At 48.6% G+C, this 26158-nt stretch overlaps 1 protein-coding gene across 1 annotated transcript; it reads right to left on the bottom strand.

The window, feature by feature from the left end:
- Positions 1-10088: 10088 nt before the first annotated feature.
- LOC119964334 (di-N-acetylchitobiase-like) lies at positions 10089-25885 on the bottom strand. Its single transcript, XM_038793655.1, has 7 exons — positions 25634-25885; positions 24577-24715; positions 19451-19659; positions 14908-15079; positions 14727-14824; positions 13410-13571; positions 10089-10397 (listed from the first exon to the last, which is right to left on the bottom strand). Exons 1-7 carry the CDS (start codon positions 25775-25777, stop codon positions 10185-10187), a joined length of 1137 nt encoding a protein of 378 aa, XP_038649583.1. The 5' UTR covers positions 25778-25885; the 3' UTR covers positions 10089-10184.
- Between the last annotated feature and the right edge of the window lie 273 nt (positions 25886-26158).

Genomic DNA, 26158 nt, shown 5'->3' with positions numbered 1-26158 from the left:
GTTTTCTGCCTTTCCCGCTATTCACGCGCGTCGTTTCACTCAAGCGGGAGAGCAACATGGCCAGAGAATCGCGCCCATAAAATGTGTTTTTGTTGAATTGCGCCACACATATTTAGTTTTAGTAAGATGATGGAATTAATGAGAGGACAGAGGGGCTCAAGCAGTTCTGAAGTTTAAAAAGTTTAGTTTAAGATTGGGATGGGCCCAGAGGGGCAGCTGCTCTCAATACAGTGAGGTTAGAACTGTCTGTAGACAGGCTAGCAGGTTCCGTCCAAACAATTTAGTTAAAGATTAAACTGGGGTCAGACCAGAGCAGCTGATCTCAAGACAGTGAGTTAAAAACTGGCCTGTGAATGGGATAGGAGAGATTTCAAAAACTGGCTGCTTCAACAAGTAAGTTGAGACAGGCAAGAAAAAACAGCTGGTCCCTGAAGGAAATCACTTTCTCAAAGTGGTGTGTCCAAGAAATGTCTTTCCAGCCAGCATTCCTGAATCTCATAACTGTATTTAAAACCGGGCAGCGCGGTGGCGCAATGGTTAGCGCTACAGCCTCATGGCGCAGAAGTGCCAGGTTCGGTCACGGCTCAGGCCACTGTCCGCGTGGAGTTTGCACGTTCTCCCCGTGCTACGTGTGCTTCACCCCCACAACCCAAAGATGTGCAGCGCAGGTGGATTGGCCACGCTAAATTGCCCCTTAATTAGAAAAAAAAATTGGCTACTGTATTTTAAAAGAATATTACAGGAGAGCTTTCAGATTCCAGGCTACTCGGCCACCATTCTGAGAGCCTGATGCTGAGGTCCGGCAGATGGGCCCCCTTCCCCACAATCCAAATCCTGCTGAGAAGTAGGGACATCCTCCTGCCCAACACCATGGCAATAACGGATCACCCCCACCACCCACATCATGCACTTATGAGGCTGACCCAACATTTCCACTGACCCCTCATTAGATGCTCCCATCAGACCCCCAACAGAAACACCCCATCAGATCCCCCACCAGACCTCCCATCTGAAACCCATATCTGAAATCTGGGGCTGGATTCTGCGACACCCTCCCCGCCCCGACTGGGTCGTAGAATCATCGGGGGGGGGGGGGGGGGAGGGGCGGCGCGAATCAAGCCCTCGATGGTTGCCAAATTCTCCGGCACCGGATATCGCACCAGTCAGCAGCCCCCCCCCCTCCCCCCGCGATTCTCCGGCCTGCGATGGGCCAAAGTCCCGACGGTGTAAATCAAACCACCACCGTTACCGGCGGGACTGGCGGCGCGAGCGGGCTCTGGAGTCCGAGGAGGGGGGCACGGAGTGATCTGGCCCTGGGGGGTGCCCCCACGGTGGCCTGGCCCGTGATCAAGGCCCACTAATCCGCGTGCATGCCTGTGGCGTGGGGGGCACTCTTTTCCTTCCGCTTCGGCCATAGCCTCCGTGATGGCCGACCCGGAAGTGACCCCCGCGCATGCGCATGCGCGGGGATGACGTCAGCAGCAGCTGACGCACCGCCGCATGCGCGGACTTCCGCCAGCCCTAACTGGCGTGGAGTCAAAGGCCTGCCACGCTAGCCGGCGGGACAGGAACCACTCCGGCATGGATCTAGCCCCTCAAGGTGAGGGCCTGGTCCCTAAAGGTGCAGAGAAATCCGCACCTTTGGGGCGGCCCGACGCCGGAGTGGTTCACACCACAGCATCCCAGCGGGACCCCCCCCCCCCCCCCCCCCCCACCCTCCCGCCAGGTAGGGGAGAATCCAGCCCCTGATGAGCAGTCCAGGCAGCAGAATGAAAAATCACTGCATTTTCACTTAGCCTTTCCTAACAAATGACGCTGAGACAAAAGTGTGTAAACCAGCAGCTATTTACAAGTGTCAGTAACTTCCTTAAAAGGCAAGTACACTTCAAAGGGTTTGAAATCCCTCGCCAGGCTTTCAAATACAGATCTTACATTCAATTTCACATAGCAATACATTGTATTAGCCAGTCATTGCCATTATTATCACTGCAGAGACAGCTGCTTGGCGGATATTTCCATTCATGCTTGAATACATCTCTTATCTTTCTTGGATGCGAACCACAATATTGATAAACACCCTTGATATGATTAAAATCTCCTCACGATGTTAAAAGTAGCGATGTGCTTTGACTTTTTCTTTGTCACAGCAGAAAGCAGTTGGGTGAGGGAGGGGGGCAAGATTTGCACCATGAGGGGGAGGGGACCTTCCGATGGTCCTTTGGGAGGCATCTCCACCGCGTCAGGGCCATGCTGGAAAATACCTGCACCAATCCCGGTTGAGGAGGTGCTGGAGAATCAGGCTTCCAACCGTTCAGACCATAAGACATAGTAGCAGAATTAGGCCTCTCGGCTCATCGCGTCCGCTCCGCCATTCAATCACAGCTGATATTTTTCTCATCCCCATTCCCCTTCCCTCTCCCCATAACCCCTGATCCCCTTATTAATCAAGAACCTATCTATCTCTGCCTTCCCTCTCCCCATAACCCCTGATCCCCTTATTAATCAATTTGGCCCCCACAGCCTTCTGCGGCAAAGAGTTCCACAGATTCACCACCCTCTGGCTGAAGAAATTCCTCCTCATCTCTGGTTTAAAGGATCATCCCTTTAGTCTGAGATGGTGTCCTCTGCTTCTAGTTTTTATGACAAGTGGAAACATCCTCTCCACATCCACTCTATCCAGGCCTCGCAGTATCCTGTAAGTTTCAATAAGATCCCCGTCATCCTTCAAAACTCCAACGAGTACAGACCCAGAGTCCTCAACTGTTCCTCATATGACAAGTTCTTCTTTCCAGAGTTCATTCTTGTGAACTTCATCTGGACCTTTTCCAAGGCCAGCACATCCTTCCTTAGATATGGGGCTCAAAACTGCTCACAATACTCCAAATGGGGTCTGACCAGAGCCGCATACAGCCTCAGAAGTACATCTCTGGTCTTGTATTCTAGCCCCCTTGACATAAATGCTAACATTACATTTGCCTTCCTAAGTGCCGACTGAACCGACACATTAACCTTAAGAGAATCGTGAACAAGGACTCCCAAGTCCCTTTGTGCTTCAGTTATCCGAAGCATTTCCGCATTTTGAAAATAATCTATCCCTCCATTTCTCCTTCCAAAGTGCTTAACCACACACTTTTCCACATTGTATTCCATCTGCCACTTCTTTGCCCACTCTCCTAGCCTGTCCAAATCTTTCTGCAAGCTGCCTACTTCTTCAATACTCCCTGTCCCTCTATAGATCTTTGTACAATCTGCAAACTTAGCAACAGTGTCTTCAGTTCCTTCTTTCAGATCATCAATTTATATTGTGAAAAGTTGTTGTCCCAGCAGCGACCCCTGAGGCACACCACTAGTCACCGGCTGCCATCCTGAAAAAGACCCCTTTATCCCCACTCTGCCTTCTGCCAGTCAGCCAATCCTCTATCCATGCCAGGATCTTACCCTGAACACCACGGGCTCTTATCATATTTCAGTCTCCTCTGCGGCACTTTGTCAAGGCCTTCTGGAAATCTAAATAAATCACGTCCATTGGTCTCCTTTGTCTAACTTCCTCGTTACTTCCTCAAAGAACAAAGAACAAACAAAGAACAAAGAAAAGTACAGCACAGGAACAGGCCCTTCGGCCCTCCAAGCCCGTGCCGACCACGCTGCCCGTCTAAACTAAAATCTTCTACACTTTCTGGGGGGTATCCCTCTATTCCCATCCTATTCATGTATTTGTCCAGCTGCCCCTTAAATGTCACTATCGTCCCTCCTTCCACCACCTCCTCCGGCAGCGAGTTCCAGACACCTACTATCCTCTGTGTGAAAAACGTGCCTCGTACATCTACTCTAAATCTTGCCCCTCGCACCTTAAACCTATGTCCCCTAGTAACTGACCCCTCTACCCTGGGGAAAAGCCTCTGACTATCCACTCTGTCTATGCCCCTCATAATTTTGTAGACCTCTATCAGGTCGCCCCTCAACCTCCGTCGTTCCAGTGAGAACAAACCGAGTTTATTCAACCGCTCCTCATAGCTAATGCCCTCCATACCAGGCAGCACCCTGGTAAATCTCTTCTGCAAAATCTCTCTAAAGCCTCCACATCCTTCTGCTAGTGTGGCGACCAGAATTGAACACTATACTCCAAGTGTGGCCTAACTAAGGTTCTATACAGCTGCAACATGACTTGCCAATTCATATACTCAATGCCCTGGCTAATTCAGCAGGGGCATGGGAACCTGGATTGTAGTTTTGGGGTACGGGAGATTGAGAGTATAGAGGTCAGGAGCACAGATTTGACTTCGCAGGAGGGTGCCAGTGTTCAGGTAGGTGGTTTGAAGTGTGTCTACTTCAATGCCAGGAGTATACGAAATAAGGTAGGGGAACTGGCAGCATGGGTGGGTACCTGGGACTTCGACGTTGTGGCCATTTCAGAGACATGGATAGAGCAGGGACAGGAATGGTTGTTGCAGGTTCCGGGATTTAGGTGTTTTAGTAAGCTCAGAGAAGGGGGCAAAAGAGGGGGAGGTGTGGCGCTGCTAGTCAAGGACAGTATTACGGTGGCGGAAAGGATGCTAGATGGGGACTCTTCTTCTGAGGTAGTATGGGCTGAGGTTAGAAACAGGAAAGGAGAGGTCACCCTGTTGGGAGTTTTCTATAGGCCACCTAATAGTTCTAGGGATGTAGAGGAAAGGATGGCGAAGATGATTCTGGAAAAGAGCGAAAGTAACAGGGTAGTTGTTATGGGAGACTTTAACTTTCCAAATATTGACTGGAAAAGATATAGTTCGAGTACATTAGATGGGTCGTTCTTTGTACAATGTGTGCAGGAGGGTTTCCTGACACAATATGTTGACAGGCCAACAAGAGGCGAGGCCACATTGGATTTGGTTTTGGGTAATGAACCAGGCCAGGTGTTAGATCTGGAGGTAGGTGAGCACTTTGGAAACAGTGACCACAATTCGGTGACCTTTACGTTAGTGATGGAAAGGGATAAGTATACCCCGCAGGGCAAGAGTTATAGCTGGGGGAAGGGCAATTATGATGCCATTAGACATGACTTAGAATGTGTTGGTTGGAGAAGTAGGCTGCAAGGGTTGGGCACACTGGATATGTGGAGCTTGTTCAAGGAACAGCTATTGCATGTTCTTGATAAGTACGTACCAGTCAGGCAGGGAGGAAGGGGTCGAGCGAGGGAACCGTGGTTTACCAAAGAAGTGGAATCTCTTGTTAAGAGGAAGAAGGAGGCCTATGTGAAGATGAGGCATGAAGTTTCAGTTGGGGCGCTTGATAGTTACAAGGAAGCGAGGAAGGATCTAAAGAGAGAGCTGAGACGAGCAAGGAGGGGACATGAGAAGTCTTTGGCAGGTAGGATCAAGGAAAACCCAAAAGCTTTCTATAGGTATGTCAGGAATAAAAGAATGACTAGGGTAAGAGTAGGGCCAGTCAAGGACAGTGGTGGGAAGTTGTGTGTGGAGGCTGAGGAGATAAGCGAGATACTAAATGAATACTTTTCGTCAGTATTCACTCAAGAAAATGATAATATTGTGGAGGAGAATGCTGAGACCCAGGCTATTAGAATAGATGGCATTGAGGTGCGTAGGGAAGAAGTGTTGGCAATTCTGGACAAGGTGAAAATAGATAAGTCCCCGGGGCCGGATGGGATTTATCCTAGGATTCTCTGGGAAGCCAGGGAAGAGATTGCTGAGCCTTTGGCTTTGATTTTTAGGTCATCATTGGCTACAGGAATAGTGCCAGAGGACTGGAGGATAGCAAATGTGGTCCCTTTGTTCAAGAAGGGGAGTAGAGATAACCCCGGTAACTATAGGCCGGTGAGCCTAACGTCTGTGGTGGGTAAGGTCTTGGAGAGGATTATAAAAGATACGATTTATAATCATCTAGATAGGAATAATATGATTAGGGATAGTCAGCATGGTTTTGTGAAGGGTAGGTCATGCCTCGCAAACCTTATCGAGTTCTTTGAGAAGGTGACTGAACAGGTAGACGAGGGTAGAGCAGTTGATGTGGTGTATATGGATTTCAGTAAAGCGTTTGATAAGGTTCCGCACGGTTGGCTATTGCAGAAAATACGGAGGCTGGGGATTGAGGGTGATTTAGAGATGTGGATCAGAAATTGGCTAGTTGAAAGAAGACAGAGAGTGGTAGTTGATGGGAAATGTTCAGAATGGAGTTCAGTTACGAGTGGCGTACCACAAGGATCTGTTCTGGGGCCGTTGCTGTTTGTCATTTTTATAAATGACCTAGAGGAGGGCGCAGAAGGATGGGTGAGTAAATTTGCAGACGACACTAAAGTCGGTGGAGTTGTAGACAGTGCGGAGGGATGTTGCAGGTTACAGAGGGACATAGATAAGCTGCAGAGCTGGGCTGAGAGGTGGCAAATGGAGTTTAATGTGGAGAAGTGTGAGGTGATTCACTTTGGAAAGAATAACAGGAATGCGGAATATTTGGCTAATGGTAATATTCTTGGTAGTGTGGATGAGCAGAGGGATCTCGGTGTCCATGTACATAGATCCCTGAAAGTTGCCACCCAGGTTGATAGGGTTGTGAAGAAGGCCTATGGTGTGTTGGCCTTTATTGGTAGAGGGATTGAGTTCCGGAGCCATGAGGTCATGTTGCAGTTGTACAAAACTCTAGTACGGCCGCATTTGGAGTATTGCGTACAGTTCTGGTCGCCTCATTATAGGAAGGACGTGGAAGCTTTGGAACGGGTGCAGAGGAGATTTACCAGGATGTTGCCTGGTATGGAGGGAAAATCTTATGAGGAAAGGCTGATGGACTTGAGGTTGTTTTCGTTAGAGAGAAGAAGGTTAAGAGGTGACTTAATAGAGGCATACAAAATGATCAGAGGGTTAGATAGGGTGGACAGCGAGAGCCTTCTCCCGCGGATGGGGGTGGCTAGCACGAGGGGACATAGCCTTAAATTGAGGGGTAATAGATATAGGACAGAGGTCAGAGGTGGGTTTTTTACGCAAAGAGTGGTGAGGCCGTGGAATGCCCTACCTGCAACAGTAGTGAACTCGCCAACATTGAGGGCATTTAAAAGTTTATTGGATAAGCATATGGATGATAAGGGCATAGTGTAGGTTAGATGGCCTTTAGTTTTTTTTTCCATGTCGGTGCAACATCGAGGGCCGAAGGGCCTGTACTGCGCTGTATCGTTCTATGTTCTATGAAGGCAAGCATGCCGTATGCCTTCTTGACTACCTTCTCCACCTGTGTTGCCCCTTTCAGTGACCTGTGGACCTGTACACCTAGATGTCTCTGACTTTCAATACTCTTGAGGGTTCTACCATTCACTGTATATTCCCTACCTGAATTAGACCTCTCAAAATGCATTACCTGACATTTTTCCGGATTAATCTCCATCTGCCATCTCTCCGCCCAAGTCGCCAAACGATCTAAATCCTGCTGTATCCTCTGACAGTCCTCATCTCTATCCGCAATTCCACCTACCTTTGTGTCGTCTGCAAACTTACTAATCAGACCAGTTGCATTTTCCTCCAAATCATTTATATATACTACGTACAGCAAAGGTCCCAGCACTGATCCCTGCGGAACACCACTAGTCACAGCCCTCCAATTAGAAAAGCACCCTTCCATTGCTACTCTCTGCCTTCTATGACCAAGCCAGTTCTGGAACCATCTTGCCAGCTCACCCCTGATCCTGTGTGACTTCAGCTTTTGTACCAGTCTAACATGAGGGACCTTGTCAAAGGCCTTACTGAAGTCCACATAGACAACACGGGCAGCACGGTAGAATTGTGGATAGCACAATTGCTTCACAGCTTCAGGGTCCCAGGTTCGATTCTGGCTTGAGTCACTGTCTGTGCGGAGTCTGCACATCCTCCCCGTGTGTGCGTGGGTTTCCTCCGGGTGCTACGGCTTCCTCCCACAGTCCAAAGATGTGCAGGTTAGGTGCATTGGCCATGATAAATTGCCCTTAGTGACCAAAGTTGCCCTTAGTGTTGGGTGGGGTTACTGGGTTATGGGGATAGGTTGGAGGTGTTGACCTTGGGTAGGGTGCTCTTTCCAAGAGCCGGTGCAGACTCGATGGGCTGAATGGCCTCATTCTGCACTGTAAATTCTATGAAACATCCACTGCCCTACCTGCATCAATCATCTTTGTGACCTCTTCGAAAAACTCTATCAAGTTAGTGAGACACGACCTCCCCTTCACAAAACCTTGCTGCCTCTCACTAGTACGTCCATTTACTTCCAAATGGGAGTAGATCCTTTCTCGAAGAATTCTCTCCAGTAATTTCCCTACCACTGACGTAAGGCTCACCGGCCTGTAGTTCCCTGGATTATCCTTGCTACCCTTCTTAAACAAAAGAACAACATTGACTATTCTCCAGGACATCACCTGAAGACAGTGAGGAGCCAAAGATTTCTGTCAAGGCTTCAGTAATTTCCTCTCTAGCCTCCTTCAGTGTTCTGGGGTCGATCCCATCAGGCCCTGGGGACTGATCTACCTTAATATTTTTCAAGACGCCCAACACCTCATCTTTTTGGATCTCCATGTGACCCAGGCTATCTACGCACCCTTCTCCAGACTCAACATTCACCAATTCCTTCTATTTGGTGAATATTGATGCAAAGTATTCATTTAGTACCTCGCCCATTTCCTCTGGCTTCACACATCACTTCCCTTGCCTATCCTTCAGTGGGCCAACCCACTCCCTGGCTACCCTTTTGCTTTTTATGTATGTGTAAAAAGCCTTGGAATTTTCCTTAACCATATTTGCCAATGACTTTTCGTGACCCCCTTCTAGCTCTCCTGACTCCCTGCTTAAGTTCCTTCCTACTTTCCTTATATTCCATACAGGCTTCATCTGTTCCCAGCTTCCTACCTCTGACAAATGCATCCTTTTTCTTTTTGATGAGGCTTACCACATCTCTCGTTATCCAAGGTTCCCGAAATTTGCCGTATTTATTCTTCTTCCGCACAGGAACATGCCGGTCCTAAATTCCTTTCAACTGACATTTGAAAACCTCCCACATGTCAGATGCCGATTTACCCTCAAACATCCGCCCCCAATCTAGGTTCTTCAGTTCCCACCTAATTTTGTTATAATTATCCTTCTCCCAATTTAGCACATTCACCCTAGGACCACTCTTATCCTTGTCCACCAGCACTTTAAAACTTACTGAATTATGGTCACTGTTCCCGAAATGCTCCCCTACTGAAACTTCTACCACCTGGCCGGGCTCATTCCCCAATACCAGGTCCAGTACATCCCCTTCCCTAGTTGGATTGTCTGCATATTGTTTTAAGAAGCCCTCCTGGATGCTCCTCACAAACTCTGCCCCGTCCAAGCCCCCAGCACTAAGTGAGTCCCAGTCAATATTGGGGAAGTTGAAGTCTCCCATCACAACAACACTGTTGTTTTTACTCGTTTCTAAAATCTGTCGACCTATCTGCTCCTCTATTTCCCGCTGGCTGTTAGGAGGCTTGTAGTAAACCCCCAACATTGTGACTGCACCCTTCTTATTCCTGATCTCTACCCATATAGCCTCACTGCCCTCTGAGGTGTCCTCTCGTAGTACAGCGGTGATGTTCTCCCGAACCAGTAGCGCAACTCCTCCACCCCTTTTACATCCCATCTATCCCGCCGTAAACATCTAAATCCTGGATCGTTTAGCTGCCAGTCCTGTCCTTCCCTCAACCAGGTCTCTGCAAGGGCAACATCATAGTTCCAAGTACTAATCTAAGCTCTACGTTTATCTGCCTTACCCGTAATACCTCTTGCATTAAAAGATTTGCACTTCAGTACTTTCTGCATTAAAACTTCAACAGATTTGTCAGACATGACGTCCCTTGATGAAGCCATGCTGACTCAGTCCTATTTTATCATGCACTTCCAAGTACTCCGCGATCTCATCTTTAATAATGGGCTCAATGGGTGCAAATGCCTAATTTGCAAGGTGCCGCTGGTGCTGGATATGTAGCTCGCAGGTGTCACCAGTGGTGGATCAGAGTAGTGCAGTGGGATTGGCGGCCATCCCGTTTTTCGGCTGTCGCTCGATTCTCAACTGGATCGGGAAACCCACTTTTGGGGGGCGGACAAAAGAGAAGCCACTCCTTGAAATCTGTTCATCATATCTGCATTAGTTTAATTATTACTGTGGATTTTACCTCATTTTCTGATACATTTTCCAGCACAACAAATCGCATTATATGTAGATTAAACATTCCAAGCATTCCATTTTTTTCTGATTGGGCACAGAGCATTCCACATGTCTTCAGTTTGCATTGCTGCTATTGGATTAACGCTGTAGTTTAAGAAATTTCCAAACGACGCACCTATACCACGGAGTTTCAACTTCTTCATGATTGTTGCCTTCAGTGAAAGGCTCTCTGGGTCATCATACCAGACCTCATGGTATTTATCAGTAAGCTGCCAAAAAAGTCAAAGGCGTTACATCGAGAGGTGACACTTTTGGATCAATGTAACATTTTGGACATCGCAAAAAGCATTATTTAAACCACAATTCATTCCTACTTGCATTAGGGGCTGGTTTAGCTCACAAAGCTAAATCGCTGGCATTTAAAGCATACCAAGCAGGCCAGCAGCACGGTTCAATTCCTGTTCCAGCCTCCCCGGACAGGTGCCGGAATGTGGCGACTAGGGGCTTTTCACAGTAACTTAATTGAAGCCTACTCGTGACAATAAGCAATTTTCATTTCATAAAGTATACAATTGGATGGAATTTGTGTTCATAACGTCTTGAGTATTGACCCAGTGACGTAACTACTTCAATAACTAGTACAGAGATTTCCTTTTTAAAGTTAAAGTTTTCCATGGCTTTCCTTTCAAAATCAGCACAGAACTAGATCGGGTAGAGACAGGGAGGATGTTCCCGATGGAAGGCCAGCTCAGAACCAGGGATTACCAGGGATTACAGTGTCAGGATATCGGAAAAACCATTTAGCAGTGAGATGAGTTCAAAAAGTCTTCAGCAAGGGAAGATGGTGGGGTTGAACTGTTTATACTTCAATGCAAGGAGCGTTACAAACAAGGTAGATGAGTTAAGGGCACAGGTAGACACATGGCAACAGGATGTCATTGCTAGAACGGAAATCTGGCTAAAGGAGAAGCAAACGTGGCAGCTCAATGTCCCTGGATGCAATGTTTTCAGGCACGATGGAGTGGGATACAAAAAAGGGGAGCAGCACTAATTGTTAAAGAATCAATTCCAGTTGTGAGAATGAATCATATACAGGTCAACAAACAAAGCATTATGGGTTATAAATAGAAACAAAATAGAGGCAGTAACAGTCTCACAACTGGGAATATACTACAGACTACCAAAGAGTGAAAGGGAGATAGAAGAGCAAATATGGAGGCACATTTATGCCTGTAAGAACAAAAGGGAACAATAGTAGGAGACTTTAACTATCCCAATATAAATTGGGATTCAAGTAATATAAGGGGAGCTGAGGGAGAAAATCTCATGCAGTGTGTCCAGGAAAATGTTTTCAACCAATTAGTGACAAACTCAACAAGAGGAGATGCAATTCTAAACCAAGTCTTGGGGAACGAAGAAGGGTTGAAGTGATAGTTGGCGAACATATTGAGGATATTTTCCATTTAAGCGGCAATTTAGCATGGCCAATCCACCCAGCCTGCACATCTTTCGGGTTGTGGGGGGCGAAACCCACGCAGACACGGGGAGAATGTGCAAACTCCACACAGACAGTGACCCAGAGCCAGGATCGAACCTGGGACCTTGGCGCCGTGAGGCAACAGGGCTAACCCACTGCGCCACCGTGCTGCCCCTCACTTGCACATCCCTAATGGGCAGGATCAATTAGATGATAATGTCCGTCTTAGAGGCTAATGGAACCTCACTGGCAGGCCTTGGGGTCCAGCACATAAGCAAGGCCAAAGCCTCTCGATGCCACAAACCCAAGCATTGAGCCTTGAACCCTGAGTGTTGACCCCATTCCCTGAGTTTGAATGTGTGGGCAACTGACATTATTAAGGGTTAACTTGTGGTGGCCAATCAGTTTGATGAGCTTGAATGTTTGAGGGCACAGTCCCTTTCTACTTAAAGGATAGGCAAAGTTAATATTACCCATTCTTACTCAGGTTGCATCATTCAGACTTCACGTGCGTGTGTCATGTCTCCACAGAGTTTTGGAGAACCCCTGGACCCCCCACCCCCCACCTGCACCCCTACCCAGGGTGGGCACCGTTTGTATTTTCTATCTGGGTTTCATCCACCCAGCTCATTAGGCCTGCCTCCTTGACTCGCATCACTCCCCACCCCATGTGGCCTGCAGCCGCCCCATGCCCCCAAGCCACAGTCAGCGGACTGACTCAGTCCTCTAAGAACATCAAAACAGCACAGACAGCAGACCTTAGGGCCACCCACACTATCCACAACCCCATTGCGGTGTCCACCGACCCTCACCACTGTCCAACAGCCCCCTAGACCTCTTCCCCCCCCCCCCCCCCCACTCCCCCCGGAGCTGTCCAGCGGCTTCTGGCCTCTTGGGCTCCCTTTTTTTTTAAACGTAACAATTCGTACCAATGTGCCGTCACATCTGGGGGATGGGATGATTCAGTGAAGGTTTAAGATGTGACGTGAACCACGGCAAATACATTACAATGCCCCTTCCTGGGGGTGAATCTGATCATGTCATCGGGGAGAGCCTAGGAGGTCTCATTCCAAAATCTCGCCAACGCAAATTCCATTTTTGGCCTCTCGTGTGATTTTGTGAACATGGCAAGATTTGCGTCCACAGACCGCTAGTTCCCGCCTCATGTCTTTAAAAACTGAATTGGTTTGGGTCCTTTTCTTATCAACTCCCATTTTCTTGTCGATTCTCCCATTGCAGACATTTTCCACTGTACAAACTTAAAACTTGAGCTTTGCTGAATCCGAGATGTCATGATATGCAGACACACATATAATGATATACAGGCAGGCACAGACAAGCAGCTAATGGACACAGAGAACAGGACATGACCAATAAGCAGGCAGGACACTCAGAGGTGGGATCTGACTATAAAAGACACGAGGCATTGACACGCCGCCTCTTTCCACTGATGAACATCTCGAGAGTCAGTCAAGGGTGTTGTTACAATCTCACACCTCCACCATGTGGCTAAGACCTAGCCTGGTTCAGTCACACAGAGTAGCCACACTTAAGTTAGCAGAGAGTCGAACTTACAGAGAACTGTGCTAACTGTGCTATTAGTTCAATAAATCTGATTGAACTAACTTCAAGGTCTGGAGTATCTTTTTGATCTAAGCTGCATCCAGTTGCAGCCAGTGTTGTACCAGTGTACCTCACACAACACGAGACACGGAATATGTGGGATGATGAATCATTGCAATGTTTCCATTTGAACAATGTTAGAATGCACAGGTCTGCATTGTGCTTTGACTGATCGCCCTACCTTGTAGACATAATATGGCGATTTGTAATTATCGTCCCAGTATCTGCCGGTAAATGATTTGGGTAACTCCTGCATGATGTCTTTGTATGGTTTTGCCTTCGATATGTGAAAGGCACAAACACCTTCTTTGTTTGAAACCTCTTCTAATTGGCATCTACCAGGCTGTAAAGAGAAGAAAGATGAGAATATAGGGCTTGTGAATTCTGTGAAAATCAAAGTTGTATTAGCCGCCTGACTGATCTCCACATGCACTGGCCGTGACACAAAGGCATCAATTGAAAATGTCACATCTGAGATTGTCCGATTTTTGTAAGGTAAAAGCATAACGAGTTATTGAATCAAGGCCGGGTTTAGATCATTCAGATCACAAAACATCTAACTGATTGGTAGAACAGACACAATGGACCGAGTGGCCTGCTCCAGGTTGATCCTTGGGAAAAGATTTAAGAAACATGTGGTTTACAATCTGGAATAAGGGAACGTCTCAGTGAAATAATGTAAAAATCAATGGACTGGTGGCACAGCATTTAGCACTGCTGCCTCACAGCTCCAGGGACCCGGGTTCCGTACAGGGGCTGGTTTAGCACAGTAGGCTAGGACAGCTGGCTTGTAATACAGAACAAGACCAGCAGCGCAGGTTCAATTCCAGTTCCAACCCCCCCCCCCCTGAACAGGTGCCGGAATGTGGCGACTAGGGGCTTTTCACAGTAACTTCATTGCAGCCTACTTGTGACAATAAGCGATTATTATCAATTCCGGCCTCGGGTGACTGTGTGGCGTTTACACTTTATCCCCGTGTCTGCGTAGGTTTCCTCCCACAGTCTAAAGATGTGCAGGTTAGGTGGATTGGCCATGATAAAATTGCCCTCAGTGTCTATAAAAGGTTAGGTGGGGTTACTGGGTTACAGGGATAGGGTGGAGGCGTGGGCTTAAGTAGGATACTCTTTACGAGGGCCGGTGCTGACTGGATGGGCCAAATGACCTTCTTCCGCACTGTAAATTCTATGTGGTGTGAGCATCACTGACAAGGCCAGCATTTGTTGCCTATCCCTAATTCATTCCTTGAACTGTGTGACGTGCTGGGCCACTTCAGAGAGCAATTAAGCTTTTGCTTCCAAATGATATTGAATTTAGATTCTACCAGCTACCTGGGTGGGACTTGGTTCCCGGCCCCTAGAACATTAGCCTCTGGGTCACTGGCTCAGTGATATTAACATTGAGCTACCTTCACCCAATTAACATGCCCGGAGAATGGATGTCAGATGATCTAATTCACTCCCATTCTGTGTGCAATGCAAATTATTTATTTGTCCTTACCTCATAGAAATGCTTGCAACGGTAGTCGCTACCATACCATGGAACTCCCATTACCAGCTTTCTGGAATCAATACCCAGATTAATATAAGCAGAAAGACCTAAATGGACAGAAATATGACCATTTTAGGCTAATATTGATAAAGGCCGGACACTCTTAACCAAAATGTTTAGTTGGACGTACCTGAATAAGTATAGTCATAGGGAGCATTTGCTTTTGCAAAACACTCATCGCCCATTTCACTCTGCATATGAACGGACATCACAAATAAGAAGTCACAGGATCTTGCAATTGGTACATAGTCATAACATGGGCCATCACCGCAATGAGGAGACCAGGGCACCTTTATTGAAACCTGATGGCCAGAATATAATAAAATGTTAATTTAATCTCAAACCACATCTTGACTGTAACTGCTATTCATAGTGTCGGTGCATGGTTGATTAGAGCTGTGAAGTTAACAGGTTAGCAGTTCTACAGTGTTTGTGCTTCAATAGAATGGTACACAATCATTTTGGGGAATAAAGTGGGCTGGACGTAAAACTGTGCCAAATCCCGTCCACCCTGGTTCCTGGGAGTGAGCTTCCCCGACTCCAGAACATCGCACCACAGCTATTTAACCCTTAGAGGGGCATTAATTGCTCTAAAATAAAAACTCCATGTGGGCCAAACTCCATCTCTGAGATCAGCTGCTCCATCAAATGCCAGCAGATCTGCAGTGCCAGAAGTTCCATTCGGAACTGCATCCCGTTCAAAAGGACCAAGATCTGGAGTTACAAAAGTGGTGGAGTGGCTGACCAGGTCCAGGCAGGACAGGAGGACAACCTGGCCAGGTGAGTAGAATGGTAGTGGTAGTTTGCTCCTTTAAGGGGTCAAGCTCTTGATGGTTCATGTGACTAATTTGGTCAATTGAGCCGGAGAGCATGAATCCGGGGCCTGAGCACGGGTTTTCCTGGACTCTGAAGTCATGGGGAACGGTAGCCTTTACTTCACTCCCTGAATATAGTTATTTACCCGAATAAACCATTTATTTGTTGCTCTACTTTGGTGATCAATGGTCTTGTCAGATACTACAGCGACCAATATGCCTCAATCAAATTGTATGATTTTGGATTATCAGGGTTGCAACACCAGGTCTGCTGAATATCTAGCTGAAGACAACTCAATGTAAACTATCTCATCTCAGCAATGATCCAAGGAGCGTTTTAACTGAGATATATAGATTGTATATTTGTTCACAGACTATGCAGCTACAGGACCATTTTCACTGCACATCCCTAATTGTGGTGAGCTGCCTTCTGGAACTGCTGCATTACATGTGGTGTAGGTACACCCATGGTGCTGTTAGGGAGGGGGTTCCAGAATTTTGACCCAATGAAGGAACAACGTTATGTGTTCAAGTCAAGATGGTGAGACTCTTGGAGGTGAACCTGCAGGTGGGGATTTTCTAATGCATTTGCTGCCCTTGTCCTGAGTGGTAGAGGTCTTGGGTATTGAAATTATTGTCGATGGAGCATTGGTGAGTTCATACAGTGTATATTGTAGACGCTAGGTATTGCTGCCATTGTGGACTGATAGTGGCTGATGTACATGCTGAAGGTGGCAGATGGAGTGCTAATCAAACGGGCTGCCTTGTCCTGGATGACGTCAAACTGCCTGAGCGTTGTTGGAGTTGTCCTCATCCAGCCAAATACAGAGTATTCCATCAAATTCCTGACTTGTATCTTGTAGCTGGTGTCGCTATTTAGATGGCTGGACGAGTTCAGTTCCAGGTCAATGGTAGCGCAAAGAGTGATGATAGAGGGGGATTCAACAATAGTAATGTAATTAAATATCAAGGGGAGATGTTTGGATTATTCTTGTTGGAGATACGCGTTGCCGGAAAGTTGTGTGTGTGAATATTACTGCTACTTGTCCAGCCCAAGCCTGAATATTGTCCAGGTCTTGCTGTATAAGCACACAGACAGCTTCAGCATCTGAGGAGTCTCAAATGGTGACTGTGCAAGCTTCAGCAAACCTTCCCAAATCTGACCTTCTAATTGAGGGATGGTTATTGACGAAGCAGCTGAAGATGGTTGGGCTTAGATCAGAACCCTGAGGAACTCCTGCAGTGATGTACTGGAGCTGAAATAACCGATTTCCAGTCACCGCAACCATTGTGTTCGGCATCACTCCAGCCATTTGGGGGCGGCACGGTGGCACAGTGGTCAGCACTGCTGCCTCACAGCGCCAGGGACCAGGACTCGATTCAACCTCGGGTGACTCTGTGTGAAGTTTGCACTTTTTTCCCGTATCTGCATAGGTTGCCTCCTGGTGTGCAGGTAAGGTGGATTGGTCACAGGCGATTCGGAGAGGATGAGATTAAATATATTTTTTCCTCTTGTTGGATCCCTCATGGCATGCCACAGGCCCAGGCTTGGAGCTATGTCCTTTTGGACGTAGCCAGTTAGGACAATGGTGATGCTACTAAGCAACTCGTGGAGATGGACATTGAAGTCCTCCACCCAGAGTGCATTCTGTAACTTTACCATCCTCAGTGCTTGCTCCAAGTGGTATTCAATATGGAGGAGCACAGGTTCATTAATGAGTGGTTGCGGGTGGGTTTGCGAGGCATGTATGTACTCTTAATAGGCAGAAGGTTTCCTTGCCCATGTTTGACTTCACCCATCAGAGTCCATGGGCTCCAGTGTCAATGTTGAAAACGTTCAGGGAAACCGCAACCTGTGTGTATACTACCGTGCCACCACCTCTGGTGGGAATGTCTTGCTGCTGCAATAAGACAAACCCAGGGATGCTGATGGTGGGGTCTAGGATATTGTCCGTAAGGTATGACTGTGTGAGCATGACCATGGGTATTGTGTGACTCATCTGTGAGACAAATCTCTCAATTTGGCACAAGCCCCCATATCTCAGTAAGTAGGACATTGGAGGGTCAACAGGGCTGGACTTGCCAATGTCGTTTCCGGTGCCTAGGTTGAAGCCAGCCTGGTTCCATTCCTTTGTCTAGACTTTGGTGCAGCACGGCAGCACAGTGGGTAGCACTGTTGCTTCACCGCACCAGTGTCCCAGGTTCAATTCCCGGTTTGGGTCACTGTCTGCGCGGAGTCTACACGTTCTCCCCGTGTCTGCGTGGGTTTCCTCCGGGTGCTCCAGTTTCCTCCCACAAGTCCCGAAAGATGTGCTGTTAGTCATTTGGAAATTCTGAATTGTCCCTCAGTGTACCTGAACAGGTGCCGGAATGTGGCGACTCGGGGCTTTTCACAGTAACTTCAGTGCACTGTTAATGTAAGCCTACTTGTGACAATAAAGATTATTAAATTAAATTGTAGCAGTTATGATAAAATTGCCTAGCTTGCTAAACTATTTCAGAGGCAGTTCTGAGTTAACCACTGTGGGCAACACATGTGGGTGGGGGGGGGGGGGGGGGGTAGCACAGTGGTTAGCACAATTGTTTCATAGCTCAAGGTTCCCAGGTTCGATTCCCGGCTTGGGTGACTGTGCGGAGTCTGCACGTTCTCCCCGTGTGTGCGTGGGTTTCTTCCGGATGCTTCGGTTTCCTCCCACAGTTCAAAGATGGCAAGTTAGGTGAACTGGCCATGCTAAATTGCCCTTAGTTTTCAAAATTTCCCTTGGAGTTGGATGAAGTTACTGGGATATGGGGATAGGGTGGAGGTGTGGGATTGGGTAGGGCGTTCTTTCAAAGAGCCGGTGTGGACTCGATGGGTCAAATGGCCTCCTCCTCCTTCTGCACTGTAAATTCTATGACAGCTGTAGGAACAACCAGATAAGGATGCCTGATTTCCTTCACTAAAAGGCATCAGTGAAACAGATGGACCAGTGAATCAAGGCGTTGTCACTGTTTCCAAGACCAGCTTTTGTTTAAATTGTGGATTGAGTAACGGAATAAAATTGCAATCGTGGTCTTAGAACATAAGAACATAAGAACCAGGATCAGGAGTAGGCCATCTGGCCCCTCGAGCCTGCTCCGCCATTCAATGAGATCATGGCTGATCTTTTGTGGACTCAGCTCCACTTTCCGGCCCGAACACCACAACCCTTAATCCCTTGATACTTCAAAAAACTATCTATCTTTACCTTAAAAACATTTAATGAAGGAGCCTCAACTGCTTCACTGGGCAAGGAATTCCATAGATTCACAACCCTTTTCGGTTTAGAAGTTCCTCCTAAACTCAGTCCTAAATCTACTTCCCCTTATTTTGAGGCTATGTCCTCTAGTTCTGCTTTCACTCGCCAGTGGAAACAACCTGCCCGCATCTATCCTATCTATTCCCTTCATAATTTTAAATGTTTCTATGTGATCCCCCCTCATCCTTCTAAATTCCAACGAGTACAGTTCCAGTCTACTCAACCTCTCTTATTTTATTTACAAAAAATAGTAGAAAATGTTTGTACAGCAAAACTTTGATTAGGTCCAGTTACAGACTCGAAGCACAGTCGTGTAACAACAAAGACAGAATTAAAACATCACAAGAGCTTCATACATGTGCCACCTTGGCGGGATTCAAAATGTTCCAGAACATTAACCTGGTCCTCTGGATTACTCGTCTGGTGATATGACCACAATGCCAACACCTCCCCCAGATGATGTAGTTAGAAATCAGCATTTCAATTTATTGTCCAGAAATATATCCAGACACTTTAAAAATTAATTACAGTGAGCACCACATTGCTTGTATGCATTTTTAAATATAAAATGTTTTTTTACCTGCGATCCAGGTATTGCACGGTGGAACACACGTGCGGTTTCATTAATCAGCTGAGTCATTGCCCCATATTCCTGAGTTCCAGGTTTAATCTTTTGCAACTGTTCCAAATAGATGCCGTCGAAAAACGATGCTTTGGCAATAAACACTTGCTGTCTGATCCATTCCTTTGTCGCATCATGATTTCTCAATGCATTAGATGGTATATTGTCTGGTAAACGGTGAAGAAACAACAGCTCATCTCTTGTGCATCAGTTACACATGGTGTCTCAGTGTGTTTGAGGGAACAGAACTGCCAACATCCAGTAGAACAGTGAGATGTAGGTTGATCTTGTATTTACATTGATCACTCCACATCCTCAGCATATCCTTAAGCCCTTTCTGGCATATTAATTATTTCTGAAGTGTAAGCACTCTTGTTTCTGAGGCAGATATGATCACTAATCCCGACCCACCAAGGACCCGATGAAGGGAGGCAGCGCCGGCCCTAGGGTTGCTGGCGCCCCGGGCAAGCTGAACTTCGGCGCCCTTGGGGGGGGGCGGGGCCGAAGGGGGGCGAGGGGGGGTGGGGCCGAGGGGGGCCGAGGGGGGGGGCGGGGCCGAGAGGGGGGGGTCGAGGGGGGGGGGCGAGGCCGAGGGGGGGGGGCCGAGGGGGGGGCGTGGCCGAGGGTGGGGGCGTGGCCGAGGGGGGGGCGGGACCGAGGGGGCGCCAGGGCGGGGGGGGAGGGCCGGACCAGAGGGGGGGGCCGGACCCGAGGGGGGGGGCCGGACCCGAGGGGGGGCGGGGGCGGACACGAGGGGGGGCGAGGGGGGGGCGGGGGGCGGACCCGAGGGGGGGGGCGGACCCGAGGGGGGGGCGGGGGGCGGACCCGAGGGGGGGGCGGGGGGCGGGCGGACGGCGGACCCGAGGGGGGGGCGGACCCGAGGGGGGGGGCGGTCCGAGGGGGGGGGCGGACCGAGGGGGGGGGCGGACCGAGGGGGGGGCGCCCTGGGGGAGGGCGGCCACCGCGCATGCGCTGGTTGGCACCTGCCCAACTGCGCATGCGCGGGACCCGAGTCTCTGGCGCCCCGTTGCACATGGCGCCCCGGGCGACTGCCCGAGTTGCCGGTGCCTTGGGCCGGCCCTGAAGGGAGGCAGAAAGCAGGAATCTATGGACAGTTAACTTAACGACTGACATAGGAAAAATGTTAGAAGCCACTATACCAGATGTATTGAAGAGTTCTTGGTAAAATTCAGGGTGATCAGACAGATTCAATAATGTTTTCTGAAAGCGAAGTCATGTCTAACCAATTTACTGGAATTATTTGAAGAAGTTGCACATCCTGTGGATTAAAGGGCATCCAGTGGCTATGTACTTTGATTTCCAGAAGGCATTTGATGAGGTGCCTGTCAAAGTTTGCTGGCAGATATAAAAGCTCATCGTGTGGGGTGGGGTAAGATATTGGCATGGATTGAAGACTGCCCAGCTGAAAGGACGGAGAGGGTAGGCATAAATGTATCTTTTTCTGGTTGGCAAAGTTGTTATGAGTGATGTGCCACAGGGATCAGTGCTGTAGCCTCAGCCGTTCGTATTTAGGTAAATGACTTGGATGGAGACCTTGAAGATCTCGGAGCGAAATTTGCTGATGGCAGAAAGATAGGTGTGATAGTTAGATGTGAAGAAGACACAAAGAGGCTACAAAGTGATCGAGTTAGATTAAGTGAGTGGGCAAAGACTTGGCAAATGAAGCACAATGGAAGAAAGTGGGAAATTGTCCATTTGGCAGCAGAAAAATAGCATAATATCTACATGGTGAGAGATTACAAAGCTCTGAGTTGCTGAGACATCTCGGGGTCCTAGTATTTAATCGCAAAAGACTAATAGCACGCAAGTACAGCAACTAATTAGGAATTTTCCCATTTTTCACAAGGGAAAGTGAATATAAAAGTGGGGAGGTTGTGCTTTTTTTATTCAGTTATTGGAGAGACCCTACCTAGAGTATTGTGTACAGTATTAATCTCCTTGTTTAAGGAAGGATGTTAATGCATCGGATCAGTTCAGAGAAGGTTTACTTTTTGTTGAAGGATCATTAAGATCTGAAAAATTGTGGTGAATTGGCCCCCTCCCCAGCTGCATGTTCTTTGATGGCGGGCCCCTGGCGGCAGTGAGATTCTTCCTGCTAGTCACAGGAATTTCCCATTGTGGCCACCCCAGCGGCCAGGAAACCCTACCTGCGGAACGGAGAATCTCGCCAACTGAGAATTTGCCCCATTAACTTTGTTACTATCCACAAGTACTCGCAGACCGGCTGAGCTAATCCAGAGTTTCCTGTTTCTATTTCAGATCACCAGCAGCTGGAATATTTTGGGCGCGATTCTCCCCAAAGGCGGCTGGTCGTGAACGCTGCCACGAAAACGGCCGTGTTTGACGGCAGCCTCCGCGCCCCCGACCAGGAACCGATACTGCTCCCCGGTCAGGGCTAGCATCGCGCGGCCGTGAATTCCTGCATCGCGGCCTTAACGAATTTCGCTAAGCACGCGAGCCAAAGTTAGCGACGGCTGACGCATATGATGACGTCAGCCGCGCATGCGGGATTGGACAACTCCAACCCGCGCATGCGCGGATGATGTCATCGCGCATATGCGTGAAACCCGTGCATGCGCGGTCCGTTATGCCCCTCAGAAGCCCCGCGGATGGATCCATCGGGGCGGCGGAGGGAGAAAGAGTGCGCGGGGTAAGTACCCATGGCACCCTTGGCATGGCCGTGGTGCGGCCGTACCAATCGGTGCCATGGTTCCCCAGAACGGGACTTTAAGGCCGTTTTTACAAACGGTCAGAGCAGGTGTGTTTTTAGTTCGTAAAAACGACCGAAAAGGCCTTGGAAATCGGCCCATCGGCCGGGGGGGGGGGGGGGGGGGGGGGGGGGGGGGGGAATAGTGGGAGGGCGTCGGACCAGCGTGGCCGTAAAAATTTACACCGCCCGCTATTCTCCGACGCGTCGTGAGCACGGAGAATCGTGCCCTTTGCTTTTATTTATTGAACTAATACCTGGTTTGGGTAGGTTGTCCTATGAGGAAGCTTTTGTGGGTTAGGCTGCAGTTTAACTTGATAGTTCCATCAGATTTCTAAAAAAAATAATTAATTAACTATAGAACATAGAACATAGAACAGTACAGCACAGAACAGACCCTTCGGTCCTCGATGTTGTGCCGACCAATCATCACCCTACTCAAGCCGACCCTATCCACCCTATACCAGTAACCCCCCCCCCCCCCCCATTAACCTTATTTTTTAGGATACTAAGGGCAATTTAGCATGGCCAACCCACCTAACCCGCACATCTTTGGACTGTGGGAGGAAACCGGAGCACCCGGAGGAAACCCACGCACACACGGGGAGGACGTGCAGACTCCGCACAGACAAAGACCCAGCCGGGAACTGAACCTGGGACCCTGGAGCTGTGAAGCATTTATGCTAACCACCATGCTACCATGCTGCCCTAAACATGATGTAATGTCATCTGAAAATTAAACAACAATATATATTAGAAGCTGCAAAACAGAGATGCCGCCAATAGTCCTTATTACACTGCACTGAGTTCACAGAGACAGACCGCATTGTGGATAGCACAAATGCTTCACAGCTCCAGGGTCCCAGGTTCGATTCCAGGTTGGGTCACTGTCTGTGCGGAGTCTGCACGTTCTCCCCGTGTCTGCGGGGGTTTCCTCCGTGTCCTCCGGTTTCCTCCCACAGTCCAAAGATGTGCAGGTTAGGTGGATTGGCCATGATAAATTGCCCTTAGTGTCCAAAATTGCCCTTAGTGTTGGGTGGGGTTACTGGGTTATGGGAATAGGGTGGAGGTGTTGACCTTGGGTAGGGTGCTCTTTCCAAGAGCCGGTGCAGGCTTGATGGGCCGAATGGCCTCCTTCTGCACTGTAAATTTGATGATAAATGCGAGGAACATCAATAAATGCACCGGCTTGCATTTATATAGTACTTTCAACACAATAAAATTCCTCTTCACAGGGGCAGCATTAAGATTGATGAATGGAAAAGATTGTCATCAAAGTGTGCAAAACTTGACCAACAAGAAGGAAAATTAGGACAAGAGGTGGATGTAGATGAATGTTTTTACTTCACAAAGATGGAGGGCGGGATTCTCCGCGAACCGGCGGGACGGGCCACTCCGGCGCCGAGGAGTGGCGTGAAGCACTCCGGCATCGGGCCACCCCGAAGTTGTGGAATCCTCCGCACCTTCAGGGGCTAGGCCTGCGCCGGAGTGTTTGGCGCCGTGCCAGCCAGCGGGGAAGGGACTTGGCGCCACGCCAACCAGCGTCGAAGGGCCTCCGCCGGACGGCGCGAGTCGGCGCACGCGCGGGAGAGCCAGCAAGTGCTGGCATCATCCCAGCGCATGCGCGCGGGGGGGGTTAATCTCTGCCCGGACTGTTACAGCGGCCGACACGGAGGAATAGAGTGCCCCGACGATGCAGGACCACCCGCGGATCGGTGGGCCCCGATCGCGAGCCAGGTCACCATGGGGGCACCCCCCCACCCCCCCCCACCCCCCGAGGCCAGATCCCTCCACGCCCCCCTGAGGACCCCGGTGGCCGCCCACAGAGCCAGGTCCAGCCGGTAAGCCTGTTGTAATTTGCGCCGGGGTGACCGGCCGAAAACAGGCGGCCACTCGGCCCATCGCAGGCCGGAAAATAGCTGGGGGGGGGGGGGAGCTGCCAACGCCCCCCAACCGGTTTGGCACGATTCTCCCCCCCCCCCCCCCCCCCCCCCCCCCCGCCGGCGCTGGAGAATTCGGCAGCCGTCGAGGGCGGGATTCACACTGCCCCCCGGCGATTCTCTGACCCGGCGGGGTGTCGGAGAATCCCTCCCGGAATGTTGAATATTGAATAATAGCAGGTTAAGGGCCAGAGGGGAATTTTAACATTCCGACATCAAGAATACCAGTAACCTAGAATGACATAAATGATACAGCACAAAAATAGGCCATTTGGCCCAGCCTGTCCGTGCCAGGGGTGAGTCTCCACTTAAGCCTGAACCTGTAAACTTCATGTTCCTTTCTCTGGCTCTTCAATAATACAGTTTGCATCAGGAAACAGAACCGCACCTCTTTGAGCTTTACTAAAATGTGTTACCTTGCATGATAACTCGAACATTATGTTCATGAGCAGCACACAAGAGACGTCGGTTATATCTATGAGTGATTACAACTGCTGTGATCTTAGACCAATCATAATGTTGATAATCCGTTCCTCCGAAATCAAAGACAAGGACCTGGGAAAAACATAAAGCAGTCAGCTACAGTGAGGAGGGACATAATTAAACACATCATGATATCTGTATTTCCTATGACTACAATTGTCCCCAGGGTAGGGCATCAGGAAGGGTTAATGAACACATCCAGTCTGCAGGTTATGTTGCTGACACACTGCTCACTGAACAACATTACTGTGAGGGAAATACTGACCTCATCAAATACACAACAGTTACATAGTGATTTGATATCAATGCTTGTTGAAATATTCGCTAAGTTGTATTCAGTTTAACCATGAGCAGGATCCCAGTTGTACAATGACTGAGGTCAGATCACAATTTTATTCCATGTGATTCCAGGATTTTTAACTGGTGTTGTGGGGAATGAACATTCTGTGAAAACTGTAAACTTTAACCTGGTGTCAGTCTGTCAGAGTGAGATCACCCATCATTTACGATTCTACACATCAGAGAAACATGTTAAAATAAACATTTTACCGGTGCTGAACTTGTTCAAATATCTGTGCATTGTTCAATATTACAGATGTCCTATTTTACACAGGCTGTAACTACACCAAGATTAACACTTTAACATATATTATATATCACACGATTCTCTTTGTATTTGAACGACAGTCTGAGCTGCTTCTTGTGTCTGTGCACTAGCTTCACCTGTCCCCCCCACCCTGACCCACACCCTCAGCCTGGTCCTGATCCTGGAGTTGTGCTCAGGACCCCTCTCCAGCCTGCATCTCCCCGGGAGCCCAGGCTGGAGGGTGACCGGTTAACGCTCTCCCCCAACCGAACCCACATGGGGAAAGACACCAGTTCACAGCCCAATGCTCCATTCCAAGTGTTCCTGCTCAATACACTTCAAAATAACAACTTCAAATCAATGAACTCTCATCCCGAGGGAATTTAATGGTCTGACACACCCACCTCCACTTGGAACTGAAGTTTTGCCGGTAAAGATTTACACATATCTCGTGATTTACACATACACACATTCCGAGGTTGTAGCCAGGGGGCTTCGCCGATCCACATCACCGCCACAAACTGCGCCAATGCCAAACTCCAGCGCATCCTCTCCGCCGGAGATGAAGATCTATCAGTCACAGCGAGATCCTTTCTTTATACTGAGCCTCATGTGAATGATGATGCCACCTCCTGGGTCTCTCTATCTCTATCTTGCTTTGTGTGATAACAGGGACATGTTGACGCAAGCTTCATGCTGTTAAATGTAACTTTGTAGGGAAGTTCGCTTCTCCCCGTCACTCCTCTTGGGTAACATTATCCGTTAACCTCTGCAGTATTTCCTCTCTTTCCCAACTTTCATTATCGAACGTCTCTCTCGTTGTCCCAAGTCTTTATTAATATTCATCCTCGCTTCTCTCTTCCCTCCCCCTTTCCTCCCAATTATTTCCAATATTCATCCCAGAAATTCAGCTTTCCTGCTCTCTGTCC

The sequence above is a fragment of the Scyliorhinus canicula genome, chromosome 4, assembly GCF_902713615.1.
Source record: "Scyliorhinus canicula chromosome 4, sScyCan1.1, whole genome shotgun sequence".
Classification (NCBI taxonomy): Eukaryota; Metazoa; Chordata; class Chondrichthyes; order Carcharhiniformes; family Scyliorhinidae; genus Scyliorhinus; species Scyliorhinus canicula.
The sequence above is the reverse complement of the archived record's forward strand: the minus strand, read 5'-3'. Positions and strand labels throughout refer to the sequence as shown.